This window comes from Chrysochloris asiatica, unplaced genomic scaffold (genome assembly GCF_000296735.1).
Source record: "Chrysochloris asiatica unplaced genomic scaffold, ChrAsi1.0 scaffold00018, whole genome shotgun sequence".
NCBI classification, from domain to species: domain Eukaryota; kingdom Metazoa; phylum Chordata; class Mammalia; order Afrosoricida; family Chrysochloridae; genus Chrysochloris; species Chrysochloris asiatica.
The window spans coordinates 12,250,927-12,274,287 of record NW_006408536.1 but is presented as its reverse complement, the minus strand read 5'-3'; the positions used below and the strand labels follow the sequence as shown (position 1 = coordinate 12,274,287).

The 23,361-nt window shown below is 43.8% G+C and overlaps 1 protein-coding gene across 1 annotated transcript in view; it reads left to right on the top strand.

The window, feature by feature from the left end:
• SMS (spermine synthase) overlaps positions 1 to 23,361 on the top strand; it is a 63,910-nt gene that overhangs the window by 27,488 nt on the left and 13,061 nt on the right. Inside the window, exons 2-7 of the mRNA XM_006835575.1 lie at positions 5,746 to 5,866; positions 9,937 to 10,030; positions 11,050 to 11,111; positions 18,472 to 18,647; positions 19,883 to 20,037; positions 20,256 to 20,345. Coding sequence (XP_006835638.1) covers positions 5,746 to 5,866; positions 9,937 to 10,030; positions 11,050 to 11,111; positions 18,472 to 18,647; positions 19,883 to 20,037; positions 20,256 to 20,345 — 698 coding nt within the window. The remainder of the gene's footprint in view (positions 1 to 5,745; positions 5,867 to 9,936; positions 10,031 to 11,049; positions 11,112 to 18,471; positions 18,648 to 19,882; positions 20,038 to 20,255; positions 20,346 to 23,361) is intronic.

The following is a 23,361-nucleotide window of genomic DNA, read 5'->3' as shown; positions in this document are numbered from 1 at the left end:
AAGTTGGGGGGATCAGCCACATTGACTCCTATGGGCCCTAAGGAGTAATCTGTTCTGTTCCCCTCTCGTGGCTTCAGGTAGCTGCCAGTAAGCCTTGGTGTTCCTTGGTCTACATCTCTGCCTTCTAAAATCTCTGCCTCTATGGTCACGTGGCCATCTTCCTTCAGTGTCTCTATTTTCTCTTTTAAAAAGACACCATTCATATTGGATTGTTGGTAAGTCACATTGGTTCCAATTCAGTGAACCCATGTAGGGTCTCCAAGGAGTGGTTGGTGGGTTTCAACTGCTGACCTTGTGGCTAGCAATCCAGTGCCTATCCCACATCTCCACACCTTACTCCAGTATGAGCGCATGTTACTTTTTTTTTTTAAGAATAAACACCTTTAATTCATGTGCTGGATGTGAGGGAGGAGGCTTTATTTGCCTTTCTGGGCCTTGCTTTTCCTCAGACAGAACTCCGGCTCCTTGCCCTCTAGACTATAGCTGTCTGCCCGGCCACACTGGCCTGGTCTTGAAGAAATACAGGCAAGAAGCTTGCCCTGCTGAAACTGCGCCTCCAAAAGACTGCTGATGTTTGCATTCCTTTTCCTTTCGTTATTTTTCTGAATTTTCTTTGATCGCTTTTTGTTTCCTATCTCTTCCTCTTCAGGAGTCAGTTTGGCTCCTTTCTTGCAAGCCCAGAGGCCATGCAGAGTGGGACTCGTACCACTGCTGGTCCGGTGTGCTGTCAATGAGCACGATGCAGTTCTTCACTAGGGTCTTGGTGCGGACCAGCTCATTATTGGATGCATTGTAGACAACATCAGTGATCCTCGTTTTCTCAGAACCCCAGAAGAAGTTCCCCACATCCAGCCTCAGGGCCCGGTACTTCTTGTTGTCTCCTCTAACACGTACTGTGTGGATGCGGCGGGGGGCCGATCTTAGTGTTGGCAGCCGGGTGTCCCAGCTCATACTTCCGCTTCTTGTGGTAGGGCTTTCTCTTGCCCCCGGTCTTGCGGCTCTTGTGCCAATTGTCCCGGGAGATGCCCATTGCTCGGTGCTGGCTGGAAAGAGAAAACACAAAGGCTCACGGTCCTCATGTTACATCTTCAGTGACTCTGTTTTTCAAAGAAGACCCTGTTCACAGGTACCAGGGGTTAGGACTTCAATAGATCATCTTGGGGGGTACACAATGCAATCCATAACATTGACAGTGTGAAGTCACCTTTTTAAGTGTATGGTTCTAGGAGTTTTGACTAACACGTACAGTTGTGTGACCACTACCCACAATCAAGAGCGAGAATCTCTGAACGGATTTTAAGAGCAGGTATTGGAATGATGAAATTGTATTGGAGTACAGGTTTCCCTTTCTTCCTCTTTTACGTTTAGGGGCCTAGCAAGAAAACCCGAAAGCTGACTTATGTGTGAACACAAAATGAACACAAATCAAGTCAGTATCTTCAATTTTTGGGAAAGGATGCCTACATAATATGCTGGGCTTGAAGTGGGGTGGGGGTGGCAGACCAGAGCCAGTGGAGAATAAAATAGTAAGAAAGCCATGCATGGCCCTTTGAAATTCTTGGCAAGTCTGCAGAATGGACAGGGTGTGGAGCTGCTGAAGCCAGAAGATGGACTGGGCATGGCGCCTGGGGGCAACAGCAGCAGTAGTAGGGCTTTCTTCCTTGTTTCTTTTTTCCCTTTTTTTTGTTGTTAAGTGCCATTGAGTCCATTCTGACTCATAGTGACCCTGTGTAGAGTTTCTGAGGAGCAGCTGGTGAATTTGAACCAACCTTATGTCGAGTGCTTATCCTATAGTGCCCCACCAGGACTTTTTGTATAGGGTTGTTAACTCGTGGTTCTTAACCTTAGCTGCACATAGGAATTTCCCAGGGAGCTTTTAAAAATACGGATGTCTGAGTCCCACCCCTAACATTTTATTTCATTGGTCTAGGGTGTGGTGTCTGAGCCCGGGTGGCGTGTAGCGGCTTATGTGTTGGCCTGCTAACCACTAGGTCAGCTGTTCCACGGGAGAAAGATGAGCCTTTCTGCTCCTGTAAAGCCCTCTACATGGTTGCTCTGAATCAAGTGGACCCCACAGCACACAACAACAATAGGAGGTGGTGGTAGAGTTTTCCCCAGGTGATTGTAATGAAAGCCACTGGTCTTGATGTACCAGGAACTGCAAATTCATGATAATAAGGATAATCATTTTAGCTAAATGAAATCATTTAATTGATCCCCAAAGTATTTGTTGAGCATCTGCGATGAGGTGACTAATCAAGTGTCCTATCAGCCCAGTGGCATGTATGGCTTCGGTTTTCAGTTTAACAGACTATTCTAGGAAAAGTGGTGCTGGGGAGTTGCTTCTAGAGTCTTCCCTACGAGCCAGGAGCAGCACGTGTGAAGTGGGAGCCCCCAGACCAGGTGGAAAGTGAACATGGAAGAAGGTGGGCAGGGGGCAGATGCCCCTTTGCTGACGTTATTCCTTCAGACACCTTCCTGGCAAGAGCTGGCCGACTTCAGTGCCCACAGGCCCAGGCTGCACTCAGTAGTTTGTGGGAAAATGGATAATCTACTGCCAAAAGTGCATTCAGACTTGGCGTCTTTTCACTGAACTGTAGTGTGTTAGCACACAGCATAGGAAACAACTAACCCTTCAGATTGGATTTCCTTTGTGACCTTTCTTCTTCGGTTTGAGACCTGGCCCTAGGCTTCCATTAGTCCACAGGATGCCTTTGTGCTGTCGCACCAATTTCCGAGGAAAACTGCTGGGCTTGGCCAGCAATCAAGGATTTGGTGTGAATTAAATAAAGATCCCCCTTTCCCCTAGCCCCAAGGGACAAAGGTCGCCCTCATTCAGTCTCTGGGCCTGGACCCTTGTTTATGGCACAACCTGGCCAGTGACCCTGCCAGGATTTTCCCTTCTCCAGCATGAGGTATTTGTCTTCTGTTTTGTAATATGCCAACGGAACTCGATCTTGAGCCCATTTACCAGGAGTGTTTTGTTTTATTCACTTTCCAAACTGAAAACATCTGTTCTAGCCAAGGAGGGATTGAATAATTACACAGTGGCTTTCAGATTTAGGGTAGATACCGCCGAGCTGTTTGTAAAAGTGGAACTCTGATTTGCTGGGCAGACTTTTCTCAACCATTCTGCCCTGAAGCTAGTCGCTTCCACAGTGTACATTGACAAACACAAGCTGAACAAACTTTATCCAGCCTTAAGTTTGGAATAGGATTTTTTTTTTAAATGGAATTTAGTCTTAAACACCACAGGTCTGGGTATATAATTTAGGCCTTCCCTTTTAATTTCCTGAAATCAATTTCAGAAGGGTAAAGTAAGCTTGATTCTTTCCCAAAGGCACAGTGTTGCTAAGCTAAGAGTGAGGTAGACTTTAATGAGACACTGGACACTGATGTCTCTGCTCCAGTTTTGGGACTTGGGGGACATTCTGCTGTTGGGTTTTATTGTAGATGGTGGCTGTGGGTTCAGATTGTGCTGCCCTAATTGCTTGGTCTGTGTTTGGGGATCTGAAATATGAAAATTCATGCTGCTTCGATGAGCATTGATTGTATGTTGTTGTATGTTTGTGAGATGCTTATGTTTAGATGAGTTTGTCCCTGTGGTGGGTCTCTTTCCTGGAAGTGACCTCCCTTAGTTAACTTGACTGTTATCCCTACCAAGGACCTCTCCGTGTGGTGGTGGTAGTGATGTGTGTGTGTGTGTGCTGCACTCTAAAAGGAGTAGGTTGTACCAGTGGGGGTAAATATCATTTGGTGATCTCTAGGGGAGTTGCTTTAATTCTCAGGGCTGTATGTTGGCCCTTTGCTTTTTAAAAACTGTTCCTCTCCTATCGCTGGTACCTTGCAAGTCTGGTACTGTGATGTCTCTGCTCCAGTTTTGGGACTTGGGGGACATTCTGCTGTTGGATTTTATTGTAGATGGTGGCTGTGGGTTCAGATTGTGCTGCCTTAATTGCTTGGTCTGTTTTTGGGGATCTGAAAGATGAAAATTCATGCTGCTTCCATGAGCATTGATTGGATTGTAGCTCCAAACAAAATGAAGTCTTTGACAACTTCAATCTTTTTTCTCTATCATGAGATTTATTGGTCCAGTTGTGAGGCTTTTTATTTTTTTGACCTTGAGGTGCACTCCACACTGAAGGCTGTGCTCTTTGATCTTCATCAGTAAGTGTTTAAAGTCTTCTTTACTTCCAGCAAGCAAGGTTGTGGCATCTACATATCCTTATGGAAGGGAGACTATGTATGAAAAAGCCCTTAACTTCCTATTGAAGTTTTCACACACTTGTTTCTGGAAGGGATTCTGGTGTCATTGAACTTCCTTGATGTGGAGCCAGCCTGAAGAGAGGTGGTGGGATAGAACAGAGTGGTTCCTTTGGTGTCCTCTCTTTTAAAAAGTTGAGGTTTTGGTCTAGATTTACACAATAGTTGAGGTTGTTCCCATTCAACAATGTTTACACAAATAGTTCAGTGGCACTGGTTGCGTTCTTGAAAATGCATGAACGTTCTCAATATTTCTATTGTGCTTGTTCCATTTCCATGGCCTGTTACATTCTCATTCTGGTTTTAATGTAATTGTTGACCATTTGGTCTAATGTAGATGATACTTTTGAAAAAGCACAAAACTCAACAATAATTATTTTGTGAGCCCCAATGTGTTAGTATAGTTAACAGGTGACCTTGGTTTGGTTTCAGTTCAGGGTTTAGAGAGTATCTCAGGGCAGTAGTCTTGGGGTGTTCCCAGGAAGTCTTCTGTTGGTTTGTTGGTTTTTTTTAAGGACTTGGAGTTTACGTTTCACATTTTTCTCCCATTCTTTCATGGTCCATGTATTGTGGTCCTGGTCAGAAGTCGTAGCCAGCCAGGCAGCATCTAGTTCTTCTGGTCTCAGGATAGCTGAGGCCCTGCCTTCTTCATCCGTAATGCTCACATCTTGCTTCTTCATTTTACCTTCCTCAGGGATGTACCTGAAGAAGAATAAATTGCATTTGGCTTTTCTGTTAGTATCATAATACTGAGTGTCCTTGGAGATTCTTGCTTTAAATGACCTTGCAGTGCTTATTGCAATTTTAGAAACTTCACTTTAGTCCCACCTGGGGACAGAGCTCCACTTGGGAGAGAAATGGGGTGGGAAACAGGAAAATAAGCTTCTAGTCCACAGACAGGGCCAAGGGGTCACAGTGGCAAGCAGGATGTCCCATAGGGAATTGCAGTTCAGCTTTTACCACTTAAGAGTATGTTCCTAAGTGTCACCATTTGCTTTAGTAATTTTTTTTTATTATAAAAGCCATACTTCCGTGTTGTAAAATACCTGGAAAAGAAACAAAGTTTTGAAGTATATAATACCCGCCAAGACTATATGAACATCCCCTTGCTAGTCCTTGTTAATGAACTTAAAATGTGGAGTCTCATTAGTTGGATTTGCAGTTGTTGGCATTTTTTTTTTTTTTTTCCCTAGTGTGCGGAATATTTTGTGTTGTGCTCCCTCCACTTTGGCTGATCCCTGTCTGCATCCTTGGCACAACTTTTGGTGGATTCTTGTCGTCTTGCTTGTGTTGCCTGAATGATGTGTGGAGCCTTTTCTTACAGGGTCAAGAGTGTATAACCCACGATGAAGGGGCTGAATGATGGGTGTGGGTGGCTCTGTTCCGATCTCTCAGGAAGTTCAATCATCAACCCAGGCGTCACTGGCTTTCTTGGAACTGCGCTCACTCTGACCATCTTGCCTTATTTCACTTGTCTTCTAGCTGATGGCGAGACCATTCTGAAAGGCCTCCAGTCCATTTTCCAGGAGCAGGGAATGACGGAGTCCGTGCATACCTGGCAGGACCATGGCTACTTAGCAACCTACACCAACAAAAACGGCAGGTGAGGTGGCCTCATGCCAGATCTGGGAACTTAAGGAAAAGGAGAGAGGGGCACAAATAGGCTTCAGATCCAGGTCCCTATCTTTAGAAGACGTTTAGAATTCAGTACTTCCAAACCCTAATCACACATTAGATTCTCTCACAAACTACCCATGCCCAGAAAGCACCCACCCCACCCTGAGATTATGATGCCATTGGGCCTGGGCACCAGTACTTTTTCCAAAGCTTCCGTGATGGTTCCGCTGTGTGGCCAGGACTAAAAACCCCTGAGTAGGTAGTGTGAACCAGCAGCTATCAGTGATCCGGAGACTTGGTTAAAACAGATTCCTGAGGCCCATTTCATGTGCAGTTAGTCTGGGCCTGCCATTCTAGCAAGCTCCCACACTTCGTAGCACTGTCTTACATGGTTACCAGTGAATGGAGACCATGGTAAAATGTAGGACAAGACAGTCAACTTGTATTTTTTTTCCCCAGGAAGCTGAACTGATCCAAGAGCTTAAGTGATGTGTTTATTTTTTAAGATGCAAAAGAGGAGATTTTTCTGCAGCCTATATGCATATAGAATATGTTCTGAGTAGGGAAGAAAGTCTAAATTTGGAAATGACTGATAACAGAACATAGGAATGCACTGCGCTCCTTGTATGTTCTTACATCGTGCTTTCTAATCTGCTTTGACTAGTTTAGTATGCAAAATTATTCATTTAGATCTTAGCAGTTGGCATTGTTTATTTTAAAATGTGAACTCCTAGGTATTTTCCATGGGTTTCCTTCCCTAATTGGGTATAAAGTGCTAAAATTCCATATAGCTTCCTTTCCCTCCTTTGTGTTCCTCTATCATATTACTTCTCAGAGACAGCCCAAGCCCTCTCTCCCCAAGTCCAGACTTGTAGTGCTGACTATTACGTAGCAAGCGTCCATGTATGTATTTAGCTCAAATGTATCTGAAAATAATTTCTATCTTAGTGTGACCCCAAATCAACATCACCACCACTGCACCTTCACTACCCTACCCGCCCCTCCTCCTTCCAGTTTTCCACCTTCCCCGCTGTTGTTTTCCTACCGACTTCACTCAGGGCCAGTTTTTTTCTCCACAGTAAATTGAAACTTGCCACTCTGCCATCTGATTAGGTTTCTCTTTCACTCTCCCCCTCCCCCTGGTGAAACCTTTTACCATCTCCTATGAGGTCCTGATGTGGCACTGTAGGATAAGCACTGGACTGCTAATCACAAAGTAGCTAGTTCAGACCCACTAGCGGCTCCTTGGGAAACCCTATATAGAATGGCTATGAGTCAGAACTGACTCTACAGCACTTAACAGCAACAGTAAAAGCCTTTACAACTGGGCCCTTGCTGCCTCTCTAACACAGTTCTAGAAGTTTCTACCTTAGGCACCAATTCAATCATACAAAGGGCTTAGAAATCTTTCCAGAAAGGAGTTTTTGAGTGCTGTTTACAATTTACTTTTCCCCACCCCCCATCATCATTCAACAGTATTTGCTTCTATTCTCTCTGTTTTGTGTTGTTTTTTTTTCCGCGGGGGAAGGGGAGTGGACACAGAAACACTCAGGAATATATAATAATTTAAACAACCAAAGGGCACATTCTGTAAGCCTGCCTCCTGGCCGCCAGCGCTCAATCTAGAATTTCTGTTGAAAGCAGAAAATACAAAAATGAACACGCGTAGCAAAAATAATTTTCAACATTGGGCTACCTCCTGTCTCACTTGGTTAATTAAGCCATATGCCTCTCTTGAAACCCCCTCTTCTCCCAGCCATGCTTTGGGTTTAGGGGCTACCCCATTGTCCATTTATGACCTAGATTCTTAGCTAATGATCTTTGTGATGCTGAGTATCCTGACTCTGGTCCTTGTTCATCTTTTTTCGGGTTCCCCTTTTTTTTCATGCCCCTCTTCTGGATTTTTTTTCCCTAAGTGTTCTCCTCTTTGAGGTTGATACTTGACCCTGCTTTCGAGAATTGTCTGTGGGGAAACCATTCTTTCATGGGAAGGGATCTTTGCTTAGAGCTGCCTATATAAAGGTGGCATTTCTAGGTCCTTTTTTGGGCCTTGCAATGAGCAGCTAGCTCTCAATGCCTGACCCACAGCACCATCAGGGCTCCTTGCTGCTGCTCTGTACCGTCCAGTTGGTTCCAACTCATGGTGACCCTGTATAGAATTTCTGAGGGCTGCACCTCGGCCACATAAAGTCTCTGTCTGGATTCAGCTGGCAGGCTGGACTTTGGAGACCCCTGCACTCAATGAGAGAATGAATCCCTGGTAGTATGGTGATCGAAGTCATAGCTGCTAACTGAAAGATGAGTATTTCAGACTTAGCAGCTGCTCCATGGGAGAAAGATGAAGTCGTTTGTTTCCATAAAGGCTGTTGGTGTTCAGTGCCTTTGAGTCCGCTCTGACTCATAGAGATCCTCTGCACAACAGAATGAAGCATTGCCCAGTCCTGTGCCATCCTCACAATTGGTACGTTTGAGCCCATTGCTGCTGCCACTTTATCAGTCCATCTTATTTAGGGCTCTTCTCATTTTCACTGACCCTCCACTTTTACCAAGCATGCTGTCCTTCTCCAGGGACTGGTCCCTCCTGATAGTGTGTCCAAACTACAAGAGTCTTTCCATCTGGCTTCTAAGGGCATTCTGGCTGTATTTCTTCCAACACAGTTCTCCAACACCATAACTCAAATGCATCAATTTTTCTATGGTTTTCTTTTTCATTGTCCAACTTTCATGTGCATAGGAGATGATTGAAAAGATTTACAGCTTTGGAAACCCCATGAAGCAGTTCTACTCTGTCCTTTAGGATCGCTATGAGTCAGTGGCAATGGGTTTTGGGGTCACCAAATGGATTTCCCCCCGCCACCACTTCATTTGGAAGGTTAATTGGGAAAACTCGTTAACTGGTTTGCTCTTTCCTCCTCTCCTTTTTATTTTTTTGTTGTTAAATTTTTATTGTGAATTGAGTGATAGTTTACATGGGAGAAAATCAGTTTTACACCATCTTTGCATTACAATGATTACAGTGTCCTGTGTACATCATCATTAAAGAGTATTTGCTTATATTCCCTCTTTTTTTTTTTTTAGGGGGCGGGGGATGTACACAAAAACTCTCAAGAATATACAATTGTTTAAACAATCAAAGGGCACATTCTGCAAGCCTGCCTCCTAGCTGCCAGCACACAGCTTTTCTCTTAACATGAGTCCAGAGTCCTCAGCTGCTGTCTCCCTCCATGTTCTCATCTCTGCCTCCGTCTCTGGTGTTGCTGCTTCTCTGGATGTGGTTTGGTGGTGGTTATATGCCATGGAGTCGGTTCCGACACATAGCGACACATATGAGAGTTTCTGAGGCTGTACATATTCATGGGAGCAGAAAGCCTCATCTTTCTCCTGCAGAACGGCTGGTAGTTTCGAACTGTCGACCTTGATTTTAGCAGCCCAATTCGTAACCACTATGCTACCAGAGCTCCTCCCTTGCTTCTCTGGATAGGGTCTCACATTCCTCCTCTCCTTTTAAGGCCAAAATAAAAATAAAATCCAAACCAAACTCACTGCCATTGAATTGACTGCAATGAGACTGTAAATCTTAATGAGCAGACAGCTTCATCTTTTTCTCCTGTGGAGTGGCTGGTGAGTTTGAACCACTGATCTTTGGGTTAGCTGTCCAGTGCCTAATCCTCAATGCCACTATGGCTCCTTTTCTTTTAGGCGTATGCTTCCTAAACTTGGCAGAATCACCTTGTAACAATCAGCTTCTTGGAACCTGCTACTGAATTACTTTCTAGGCCCAAGTACATGTTTTGAAAACTTTAGCATTTCATGACTCCCTCTGAATCCTCCAAAAATGCTTGGTAGCTGTTTATCCTCCTAAGAAGGAGCAAGCTTCTCCCCCCCCCACCACCACCACCAAGTAAGAAACCAAAAGGATTAATGATATAATTTTAGGGTGAACAGAATGCAGCAGTAGTGGGTTTTGTTTCTCTCTCTTAGTTGGAGTGGTGCCTTTTTAAAATTTTGTGTGCTATGATACAGTTCCTAATTTTAAAACTGTGCTTTCCTTTATAGCTTTGCCAATTTGAGAATTTACCCCCATGGATTGGTGTTGCTGGACCTTCAGAGTTATGACAATGACGCGCAAGGCAACAAAGAAATGGACAGTGTTGGTTTTTTACTTTTATATTTACTCAAGTGTTTAAGGATCTTAAAATCTGCTTAGTGTAATGATGCTGTTAAAATTCTTTCCCTCAATTGTGAAGTTCCCGATTAACACATTTTAACACTTCTTCCCCTCCAGATGAGTGGTTTAAGAAGTGAAATTGTGGTTCCATGGTTGTTTTTAGGGATCTAGTTGTTTGCTTTCCCTTCATTGTCTGAGCACTGTGTAATGCTTTTACTTTGCACTAGAGTGGAAAATCTTTAACCAAGATTTCTTTTTTTAGTGTGATATATTTTTTTAAAATTTCATTTTTATTATAGTGAAATTTACCAGTGTAACCATTGTGAGTATATAATTCAGTGGCATTAAGTATATTTCTGATGTTGTGTAACCGCCACTGTTAGCTGCTTCCAGATCTTTGTGTTCTCCCAGCCTATACCCATTAAGCAATAATGCCTTGTGACACCTTTCAGACAGCACCCTGGCAGACCACTAATCTACTTTCTGCGTTTGTGGATCTGCCTAGTCTAGATACCTTGTAGAACTAAAATCCTAAAATATTTGTCCCTTTGTCTCTGACTTTCTGAGAAGGCTTCAAAAAAGTTCATGGAATAATTCCATTACCTTTTTATTCCATTTTTCCATGAACTTTTTGAAGAACCCTCTTATTTTATTCAGTTTAATGGCACCCAGGTTCATTCATGTTTTAGCATATAATTAGTGCTTTATATCTGCACTGTCCCTTCTACACCTCCTCATTCGCCATTGTTTTGGTGGTAGCTTAGACTAATGCCAGGTCAGCACCAAGGAGAGGGAAGTTGGTGTGGGAGTGTGGAATCAGGCCAGGCCTGTGGAGGTAGCTGGAAGCGGGGAAGGCCCCACAGGTATATTTGGGTATCTGCCAATATCACCTAACTCTTGTCAGCATGACCTCAATCTTTTGGTCTGTAATGTAACTCTTCCATTCAGCCTATTATATGCACCCCTGATTTTTATCTTTTTTTTTTTTTTTTTCATTGTAGCTTTTGAGCAAAGTGGAAGAAAGAATGAAAGAACTGAGTCAGAATAGTACAAGGGTGAAGCGGTAAGTTCACTCGGAATGGCCCTTTATTCTCTTTGTGTCATTGGTAAAGCTATTGGAATGGCAGTGTTGTGCCCAAGCAGTGTGTGCTCAAGATATGGAAGTGGATCAAAGAAGTAAACCTTTGTTTCTTACACAGGGTGGACTGAGGTAATGGGCCCCTCACACCAATATAAGGCACAGTGCATGAACATACACACAGAACTGCTGGATAAAATGAAGCATGAAGGAGTGGGAAGCTATAGAGACCCTGCCAGGACTGCCATCTCAGTCAAAGTGGAGCTGGGAACTTCCCCCCTCAGGATCTGATCAGGGAACAGAAAGGGAAGCTTTGGGGTCTGGGGTGCTGCTGTAGGAGAAATACCATGAGGGGTGGTTTTTATCTTCATAGAGGAGACTAGAAGTCTGAATTCAGGGCGCCAAGGTTCCAGCTCTTTTGGGGGAAGGTTCTTGTCTCATTTCAGTTTCTGTTCTTCAATTCCTTGGCTTTTTTCATGGGCTGTGTATCTTCCCCCGTGCTTGCTTAATTCAGTGCCTAATCTGCTCCTTTTATATCACAAAAGTGAGTAGCTTTCAGACACCCCCCCACATACACACAACCTCATTAATATAAAGAAACAGCGATTCCCTGGTGGGATTGCATCCACATATACAGGGCTTAGGATTCACACCACAGTTTTGGGGGACACAAGTCAATCCATAGCAGATGGTCTAAGCCCCGGTGCAGTCTAAGCCCTGGGTTGTACAGGAATCTCCAAGGCAAGAAAAAAGAGGCAGTCAAAATGGACCCGCGAAGTCCTAAGGAAGCCTGGTAGGAGCAAACACACAGCTATGCTGGCAGCATAGCCTCAGTCCACGGTCCTTGGTACTTTCACCTAAAACCACGTGTGCAGAAGATGAGCTAGCACCAGGGACTGCAGTCGGGGCAATTCTCACTCCCAGTCACCCTGCAGCACAGGAGATGTTCCTCGGCTATAAATCTTCACAGACGTAGATGGCCACACCTTTCTCTCCAAGTGTTAATAAAGGAGCTGTTGAAGTGGTCAGATGGGAGAAGAAGGAGCGCCTCCAGCTCCTTGCAAGAAAACAGGTGAATTTGGCAAAGCAAGTATCTGGCGTGGCTGTTGCCGCCGTTGAGTCAGTTGTGACTCAGGGTTTTCAGAAGCACATCGCCGGGCCTGTCTTCTGAAGCCCCTCCTGGTGGAGTCAACTTTTCAGCAAGTAGTTGAGTGCGTAACCATTTATGTCTCCCAGGGGCTTCTCCAAAATATTTTAAAGTTTGAATTCCATAAGCAGACTTAACACTGCCCATTGTGAACACAGTCCCCACTTCCCCAGTTATCTTAGAAGCAGTGGTTCCCAAACTTGCCTCTGTATTGGAATCACTGGGGATCCCATCCCCAGATAGTCTCATCTAAATTGGCTTGTGTGAGCCAAGGCATTGGGGTTTCTAAGACTTCCCTCATGAATCTAATGTGCAGCAAAGTTTGGGAATGGTATCCACTGTCAAACACCAGTGTCCAGTCTCCACACCTGTTCCCTGCCTGATCCCCTCATTTATGGTTAAGTCCTCAATAAGTTTCATATCCGTTCTTGAGCTTGTTCTCCCCTGAATGTTTGCATTTCACGATAGGTCTTTGCAGTAGACTTCAACTCTCAATACAGACTGGTCTTTTCTCTCTTTTAATGAAAACAAAATGATCCTGGCACACGAAGTGGTGAGATAGAGCAGAGAAAATCAGATTAGGATTCTAGAGTCTCTGTTACTGAGCCTTAGCCCCAACACCCACCAATACCATGGTGCTTTGGGATCTTTCCTGTGGTGTGTGATACTGTGAGGTAGCCAAGAGGAAGGTTAAATGCTGTGAGTTTTCTTCATTTGTCTGGGTATTAGGAGATGGAGATTTTTCTCTTTTGTGGCATCTTTTTGTAGACAAGCAGGTAGTTTTCTCATAGCTTTCTGATTAACTCAAATTCAAGCATCTGAGCAAAAAACTGTCGGGCTTTTTGGAGAACAGTTGAAACCTTTCTGCCTAAAGGTAATTTTTAGTGTTTCACACAGATTGCAGTTTCTATCCATAAAAAGCTATTTAAGAAATTGAGTTAAAGCAGAAATTTTTAAAAAACCACACGCCCCTGTAAAATCCCCCCTAACCAAATCCACTGTCGTTGAGTACATTTCAACTGCTAGCAACCCTGTACAGGGCTTCTGAGACTAAGTCTTTATTAGGAGCCAAAGGCCTGTACCTTTCTTCTGAGGAGCAGCTGGTGGGTTCGAACTGCTGACTTTGCGGTTAGCCATCCAGTGCTTATCTGACATAGCACAAGGATACTTAATACAGGATCAAAGCACTTTGGTAGAGGGGAACTGGACCTCCCTAGAGGCCAGTAGGGGAAATGACTACATTGTTTGTCCATTTATTTTATAGGGAGGCCGATGGGGGCAGTATCAAGGAGCGCTGGTGGCGCAGTGGTTAAGCTGTTGGCCACAAACTGTAAGGTCAGCAGTTTAAGGCCCCCAGTCACTCCACAGAAGAAAGATAGGGCAGTCTGGTGCTGTAAGGATTGCGGTTCTATGTCCTATAGGTCAGAATCAACAGCAACAGGTTGTTTTGTTTTGGGTGATGTGAATGGTTGAAAGGAGGCTTGGGAGATGTCCACCCTGGGTCACTTAGTTGCTGGACTAGAGCTTCTCCAAGCCTCAGTCTTCCCTTTTGTCAAATAGGTGTTTTTGAGCATGCAATGTGAGCACAGAGAGTCTGGTGGTCTTTTTGGCAGAAGGCCAGGTGTAGGTCAAAGAGGAGAGCCCACTAGCATTGTCGACACCTAGTCAAGCAGGGCTGAGGTGAATAAAGGTGGGTAGGGAAGCCTTTGGCTGAAGAAACTGCAGTGACTGGTACACAGGATGGAAGTGGGCTGCACAGGGTCCCTGGGGCCGGCTGAAGAGTCTCATATGCCCTACTGGCACTTCGGAGAGTTTTTACCAGACCCATTAACTTCAAGAGTAGAAGTGAGCAATGTTAAGATTGATATCAGACCTGCCTGAAGGTCTTTAAGTAAGAAAGCCTTCCAAGAGACCGTCCACTCTCAGCAATCCCAGGTTGCGTTGGTTTTAAACTGTAATGAAGGAAATTGATCTTTGGACAGCTTGTCCCCATCAAGAAGGGAAGCCACTAAGCTACATGCAGCTATTTCTTTTCAACTTAATTCAACAATTCAGTTCCTCAGTGGCTTTAGCCCTCCATGTCAATAGCTAGTAGCAAGTGGCCATCATCGGAGCCCTGGTAGTACAGTGGATTATATGTTGGGCTACTAGCCACAAGGTCAGCAGTTCGAAGCCAATAATTGCTCCTCGGGAGAAAGTTGAGGCTTTATGCTCTCGTGAAGATATACGGCCTTGGAAACTGTATACAGAGTCGCTGTGAGTTGGAACCGACTCCGCACACAGCAGCAGCAGTGACCGCTGTAGTTGATATCACAGATGGAGAACATTTCCCTCATTACCAGCAATTCCATTGGATGGCAGCAGTCGAGTATTTGCCAGTGGTGTCAGAGTTTCAAAGAATAGAAATAAGAGTTGGGATGGTTGTTGGAAGGAGTAGGATCCAGTTGTTGTTGCTATGTGCTGTTGAGCCAGTTTTGACTCATAAAAACCCAGTATAGGGCTCCCAAGGAGTGGCTACTGGGTTTAAACCACCAACCTTGTGATTAGCAGTCCTGTGCTTATTCTACAGTGAGTCCCTGGTTTAGCACTGTGGGTTAATGCATTGGACTGCGAGGTCGGTTTGTATTACAAGGTACTTGGCAGTTCATACTCACCAGCTGCTCATTGGGAAACTATACAGGGTCGCTCTGAGTTGGAACCAACTTAACAATAACAACATTCTAAAACTCTAGGATTCAGTGGTGGTGGTTGTGTGCCATTGAGTCAGTTCCGACTCATAGTGCCCCTGTGTAGGGTTTCTGAGGCTGTAAATCTTTGCAGGAGCAGAAAATCCCATCTTTTCCTGCAGAACAGCTGGTAGATTCAAACTGCTCAAACTCCGCTATGCCACCTGAGCTCCTTCTGGGATCCAGTTGGTGCTGCTGTTGTTGTTAGGATCCAGTAGGTCATGGAAATCAGGAAGTGCTTTGGAGACTTAGCAGTTAATTATCAGGTCTAGGTGGGTAGCTCCTAGTGGTCGACCCACTGGGGTAGGGTTAGGAGGCCTGGCCCTTGCTCTGAGAGGCAAATACTTAGATGCAGAGACTGATGGAGGAACTTTACCAAGGTCACGCTGTCACTGATGGAAGCAACCAAAATACCGGTTTTGTGGGTTTTGGCACATTCCACAAGAGGGAAAGCTTTATTGGAAAGAGTTCTGTAATGTTCAGGTCCTTAATCACTAAGCATGCTGAGTGTGCTCAGCCCATAGGAAAGTTTCAGGATAGGATGTAACTAGAAAGCTGTTCAACCTCAGGCAGGATGGACACGGAAGAACACAAGGAGACGTAAAGTGAGAACAGGAACAGTGCAAGATGTGCCTACTTTTTTTGGAATGGGTCCAAGTTTCCATCCAGTTCAGTTTATGTGTCCTTAACTGTGGCCTTCCCCCTCACCCTTCCTTTAAAATCACACTGACACACTTACCCCGTTTGGAATTTTTCACCCTATCTTGCTCGCAGAGTTTTTCTTTTCTGCACCCAGCGTTGACTTGACCAGGCATGGCAAAATAGCTTTATCTCGGTGATAGTGAATGGACCAACATCCAAATGCAGTGTGATTTTGATCAGAATTAATTCCAGGGACAAAATCTTTAACTCAGTGATACTGAATGGATCTGCATCTAAATGCAGTGTGATTTTGATTGGGATTTATTCCAGGAGTGATAAGAAGATACACTGCATTTACAGGCTTCAGTGTTCATGAGTCATGCGGTCTGTTTGCTTCCTAAGGCTTTGTTTGTTTGTTTGTTTTAAGTTTTTATTGTGAATTCTGAGTGCTAGTTTACATGAGAGAACATCAGCTTTACACAATCGTTTCATTGCAATGATTACGTGCATCATCATTCAGCAGTCCATTCCTAAGTTTTTCAAGTCAGAATGGTATCATGCTTTAGATTTTGGATCCTGCCAGCAGCTCTTGTTTTTACTTGTCCCCGTTTTTACATCTTTACATCAAATAAGGATGGAGGAAGCTGAAGACTTGGGAATGCCTTGACCCATTGTTACTGACCTCAAAACTTAAAAGGACAAGGATGCCTGTGCTTTTCAATCTGGGGACTGAAATTGTTAGGAGATGAACTCGTGAACAAATAAACAGTACAGTAACAGTGCCTGAATTTTACTCCCTTTTTACCCATTGTATTCCTAGCGTGGTGCTGTAGGATAAGTGCTGGACCACAAGATTGGTTTGAACTGCAAGGTCAGTGGTTCAAACTCACCAGCTGCTCCTCAGAAATCCTATGTGGGGGTCACTATGAGTCAGAACCAACTCGATAGCATTTAACAACAGCTGCCATTAGGTGAAATCTGAATTTTCAACTAAAAAGCCACTTTAAACTACGTCTATGGGCTTTATTTTATTTTTGCATTCTACTTCAAATGATATTAAAAAACAAACAAACAAGCTCTCATCCTTTAAGTTTTGTTTTTAAAAGTTCTTGAAACTCTCTAGACTAGGCAAGTGGATTGAGATCAGTTGATTAATTGTTACCAGGAGTTGTTGGGGGAACTGAAGAATGAGGAGTGGTTTTTTTAAAAAAAAGACCACTCACCATGAGGTTCTCAATTTTCATTTCATTCTTTTCCATTTAAATCTGTTTCTAGAAGCACCAGAATCTGAGGTAAAGATTTCTTACCCATCAACTCTTTGGATAATTAGAGCTGGAAGGAGCCTTAGACATCATTCATTCAATTCAGCTATTTGCTAATTTGTTGTCTTAAACTCCTTCCTGATTCTTTAGTTTACTTCAGAGTCGAAGGCTTTGTGCCTGCTTTATTCATAAACAAAGGCCTGTGTTGGTAGCTGGGGTGGGCTCCCTCGGCAGTTGGGCATGTTCCTCTTCCCCCTGTTGTTATTAAATCCTGTCAAGTCGTTCCCAAGGCATAGCAACCGTGTATAGGGTTTCTAAGGAGCGACTGGTGGGTTCGAACCACTGACCCTGTGGTTAGCATTTCCGTGATTATCCTACAGCGCCACACCAGGACTCTCTTCTTCCCCTCTACTGTTTCCTGCCTTCCCCGCCCCCCCCCCCACCACACACACACATGCAAGTTCTCCCAATTGGCACAGCACACCCAAAGGTCAGGACTAATCCCATCTGACTCTCTCTAGAGCCCCTTTTAAATTTTGAAGGAGTTGAAATGAGAATTCTGTAAGTAGCTTGTTGGTGAGAGAGACACTCTATGCTCAGAGGAGTGGTTCACCAAGGTTATGATTTTCACATCCTGTTAAACATCCTGCTTGTTTCTTTGCCAGTCTTTAAAAACATTGAGATGCACTTGAACCAAGTTCTTCCCCATAGCTAACACACCAGTAACACATGGCAAATAGGCATTGTTTCTCCTCATTGCCTGTCGTGGCATGATCTCAGGCTAGCTGTCAGCTAGGGAGAAGATTCCCATCTTGGTTGTCTGTGTTGCTGTAACAGAAAAACCCTAAGTGGATGGTTTTAACAGCAGACACTTAGCCTCTCACCGTTAGGAGGCTAGAAGTCAGGGTACCCGCGTGAGGGGAAGGCTTTTCTCTGTCAGCTCTGGGGGAAGGTCCTTGTCTCCTTTCAACATTTCAGTGGTATACAACAGCAACAATAACAAACTACGGTGCAGGATTGGGCAGTGTTTCATTCTGTTGTAGACAGGGTTGCTATGAGTCAGAACCAATTCAATGGTGACTCATCCCTGTCAACCCAATACACTGAGGAAATACGGTTGTTCCTTGATATGAAGAATCCTTCCCTTCCACTTGGAAGGGAAGTCATAAGCAAAAGTGTAGTGTGTCAAATTGTAGCAATTTGTACTTGTTCTCAGTATCAAACATCTTTCTCTTCCTTGGTTTGATTTCTCATCAACTAGCCGTTCACTCTAGGTCACATGGGGACGAGCTGCAGCAACATTTTCTTTTTTTAGTTACGAGATAGTGGTATTACATCCATGGAAATGTGTGTGAATGTGAGAATGGCCATGTGTTGATATAGAAAATACTGAAAATTTAAAGTATACTAGAAAGGCTTGTAACAAAATGAATTCTGTACAATTGTTGGCATTTGGTGGTGGCCATTCAGGAACCCATGTAGAGTCATGCGGTTTCAGTTTAGAATAATCCCAGGTCTAGTCAGGCTCATTTTGATGTCAATGGTGGGTTGTTGTTTTTTTCCCCAAGTTTACCACCCATAGTTCGAGGAGGGACCATTGACAGATATTGGCCCACTGCTGATGGACGCTTGGTGGAGTATGACATCGATGAAGTGGTATATGATGAAGATTCACCTTACCAGAACATTAAAATTCTACACTCGAAGCAATTTGGAAATATTCTCATCCTCAGTGGGGATGTCAGTAAGTATTTCATCTCTGCCCATATGTGGAGCAACAGAGTAGTGATGCGGTAGATTACATTGTTTTCCTGACAAGTCACGCCATTGTGGATTTATCCACGTTGGTCTATGGTGCTGCGATTTTGCTGAGATGTGAGTTTGTTTATTGTTGATGTAAATGCATATTACATTTGCCAGTTCTGCATTTTTCAGGCATGCATTTTACGAGCTACACATTTCTATTGCATTACCCTGGACCCTTCTGTACATCAACGCCACAGCAGTTGTGACCTGATGTTTCTGCTTCTTAGTGATGCATACTTGGATTGTATTTCAAGAGGGCATTGGTGTTTTTTTTTTTTTGTTTTTTTTTTTTAAAGAGGGCATTGCTTTTTAAAGATGTTTTTTTATTGTGGGAAATGTTAAACAGAAGTAGACAAAATAGTAGAATGAACCTACATTAACTCACCAGTGAGCATCCACAGTTACCAACTCCTGGACAGGTTTGTTCTGCCTAAATTCTAGTCCACTTACTCTCTCTGAAATGATTTTTTTTTTAAATTTTGGGGTGGCGGGGAAGGGTGAGATTATACATAGCCAACAACACAGTCATCCAGCAGTTTCTACATGTATAGTCAGTCCAGTGACAAACCGGGACATTCACCAAACCTGCTGGCACTCTCACGATCCTTTCCCACGCCCCAATGCCGGTGTGAACCACAAGATTGGCAATTCAGGCTCACCAGTTGCTCTTCAGCAACCCAGTACTGGGCTGCGATGAGTCAAAACTGACTCAGTGGCCCTTAACAACAACAATAGTTACCTTAGTCACTGCTCCCAAAGCATTATTTCATCTGAAAAGAATTGATTTTAATTTAGCCAGCATATCAGAACATTCTTAAGATTGAATTCCTACTGATTTGTGTGGCGCTGTAGAATAAGTACTGGACTGCTAACCGCAAGGTTGATGGTTCAAACCCACCAACCCCTCCTCGGAAACCCTGTACAGGGTTGCTATGAATTGGAACCAACTCAGTGTCACTTAGCAATGGTGATAATACCCATTGTATTAGGTATGAGATGAACAGGATGATGAAAAGTCATGCATATATAACTTGGTATTTTATTGACAATTTTTAAAGATTGAAAGTGAAAAACTGAAGTTTCCGGCTAGATTTTGAGCACTTTCTAATGTGGTGAGGTCAGGTGCTGTGTGGGTTGGAGTCAATTTACCATTTTTGACCTGTGTCTCCCTAGATTTGGCAGAGAGTGATCTGGCATATACCCGGGCCATCATGGGCAGTGGAAAAGAAGATTACACTGGCAAAGACGTACTGATTCTGGGAGGCGGAGATGGGGGCATATTATGTGAAATAGTCAAACTGAAACCAAAGATGGTCACTATGGTAGAGATATCCTTTATAAGAGATCAAGTTCAGTGGGTTCCTTTGTGTTTTTTTCTTTCTCCTCTTCTTAGGATTTCAGTTAATGTTACTTTGGACTCAAGGAAAGTGAACAGCTTATTGGTGTTCTTATGTTTGTCTTACCCTTTTCTTTAAAGTATTAATTATTTCAGAATTCTTTGGTACATCCAAATTCTGGGGAAATTTCTCCTTAACTTCTTTTGTACATTGACCAAATGGTGATTGATGGATGTAAGAAATACATGCGAAAAACATGTGGCGAAGTCTTAGACAATCTTAAAGGAGAATGCTATCAGGTAATTATGTTTTGCAGGTAACTGCTTTTTTTAAGTCAACCAGTAATGTAATTGATATAAGTATTGATTGGAATGATGCCCTCTTAAAACAGCTTTAAGTATAATTGGTTTAAAAGAGCACTAGATCTCCAGATGTGTGCTATATGTATATTTATGTATTTGATGGGTATTTACATATAAAGGAGCCCAGGTTAAGCACTTGGCTGCTAACTGAAAATTCGTGGTTCAAACCCACCAACTGCTCCAAGGGAGAATGAGGTGCCAGTCTGCTTTAATGATTACAGCCTTAGAAACCATATCTGGTAGATAGTTCTCCTTTTGTCCTGAGTAGAACGCAACTCAACAACAATGGGTTTGCTTTTGGATTCCTATATCCATATAGGACTCCCTGGGTGGTGCGAATGGTTAAGTGCTCAGCTACTAACCGAGAGTTTGCAGGTTCAAGCCTACTCAGATGTGCCTTGGGCGAAAGGCCTGGTGATTAACTCCTGAAAAATCAGCTACTGAAAACCCAACAGAGCACAGCTCTACTGACACATGGGTCACCATGGGGTCACCATGAGTGAGAGTTGACTGGTTTTTACAGATATGTAAAATTCTTTGAATTTAGTGGTGGTGGTGGTGTATCACCTTTTTTTCTCTCTAACCTTCATAATCTCTGGGTCTGGCCTCCCAGTAGGAATTCAGGTATTTAGTTGGTAGTGTCCAATTGGTTCTGATTCATAGCAAACCTATATATGGCATCTGAAGAGCCCCTGGTAAGTTTTAACTGCCAACCTTGCGGTTAGCAGTCTGGTGCTTATCCTAGAGCACCGCACCAGCACTCCCAGTTATTAAGTATTGTTGTTAAGTGCCTTTGAGTCGGTTCCAACCCATAGCGACCCTGTACAGGGTTTCTGAGGCTGTAAATCTTTATGGGAGCAGAACGCCTCATCTTTCTCCCATGAGTTTCGAACTGCTGGCCTTAAGGTTCACAGCCCGATTCGTAACCACTACACTACCAGAGCTCCTTTTTAAGTATGTTGTTGTTGTTGTTAAGTGCCGTTGAGTCGGTTCCGACCCATAGCGACCCTGTACAGGGTTTCTGAGGGTGTAAATCTTTACGGGAGTAGAAAGCCTCATCTTTCTCCCGTGGAGCGGCTGATAGTTTCGAACCGCTGACCTTAAGGTTCACAGTCCGATTCGTAACCACTACGCTACCAGAGCTCCTTTTTAAGTATGGGGGATTAAAATATGTGATTTAGGAATGATAAATTTTTTTTAAGTTTTTATTGTGAATTATGTGATAGTTTACATGGGAGAACATTAGCTTTATATTCATCCTATCTTATTTTGTTTCATTGCAATGATTACAATTCCCTGCAGGCATCATCAAACAGCCAAAGGGCATACCCCGCAAGCCTGCCCCCTGGCCGTCAGCACACAGCCACTCCATCTCTCCATGTCATTGTCTCTGCCTCCATCTCTGGCATCGCTGCTTCTCTGGATAGGGTCCTGTACTCCGCTCTTCTCCCTTGATGGTCCCAGGGTCCTCCGCTCCTGGACTGCAAAATCAGCCACTCCCCTCCTTTTGTTACAAAACGTCTACCTTTACATTTGCAACACTCAACAATCAGTCCTGATAGCAATTATTCACTGTTGAACCACAAGACTCTTATCCCCATCTCCTTTCACCAGCCACGTCCAGACAGGTTGGAAACCACTCAGTGGAGATTCTACCTTCCCCCACACCCTCTGAAATTAGGCTCCCTCTTAAAAGCTTGTAAGCCAGTCACTTCGTGCCTTCGTACCCTTCCCACCCCCACCCCCCATTTTGGGTTGTTGTTGTTATGTGCCATGGTTGGGTAGCCAGTGTCTAAGTTGCCCATCCCTTTCAGCCCTGTGTACCGAGGAGGTGGGAATGATCCTCGCTGTAAAGGTTCGTTCTCATCAAATTGTAGCGGATTACTCTTTTTTTCCTCTTTCTTCCTCTAGTTGACTTCTGGTCATCCCACCATTGAAGCCTGATCAGATGGGTACTATCTGCAAGTATGGGTGTTCTTGTGCATCTCTCCTCACTTCATATCAGCTGGACCCTTCATTCTCTGCTCTAGTCCTCTGTGGCCCTGTCTCTGGGCCTAGGAGTCCCCAGGTCTTGCCATACTGCTGGCCAACCATGTCTCAACCCAGGTTGATAGGAGTCTATTGAACGTGGTCGGACTTAGCTCACAACTTCATTGCTGTTTTTCACCCACGTCCCCTTCTCCATGACCAGTGTGATCAGCAGCAAGACCACATGCCTGCTAGTGTATTCCCCTTGAATCTTAGTCTTGGAAGGGGGCTTGAGGAACGATAAGCAAACTAGTTTGTCCTACCTTTTGTGCTTGAAAGTTACTAATCATTACTTATGTGTAGGGTATATTTGTGTTGTGTTTTGAGGACACATGGTTGGTGCCCATATCCATAGTACTTGTCAGAACTCAGAGCAAGGTATCCAAACAGTCGTAAATGTGTGTCTCCTGATTTATAAACCACTTAAGTGAACACTTTAATCTGTTGACATGGAATCCAGTACTTATATTACCAACACCCCCTGTCTATTTTCTCAACTGTGTGGGCATCCAAATTGTATTTCATGGTACCTGCCATTAGTTTCTTAAGTTGAAAGAGGAAATTATATCTACATTAAAATGTGTTGTGATTGTTTCATGAGCAAAGGGAAAAAGAACTACTGTTCGTATACTACAATGGGGGTCTTGGTTTGTGTGGTACTGTAGAATAAGCACTAGACTGTTAACCACGGGTTGGTGGTTCAAACCCACCAGCTGTTCCTTGGGACTCTACCTATGTAGGGTCGCTATGAGTTGGAAGCAACTGGATGGCTCTTAACAACAATTGATACTATGAGGGGGCTTCAAATAATCTTTCATTATCTTTACATTCCAATTTTGTAGGAATTTTTTGAAGCCCCCTCATGTTTAAAACTTGAAAAGAGAAGAGTGAGGTTGGATTCTTAGATTAGATTTGCTTTGTAATA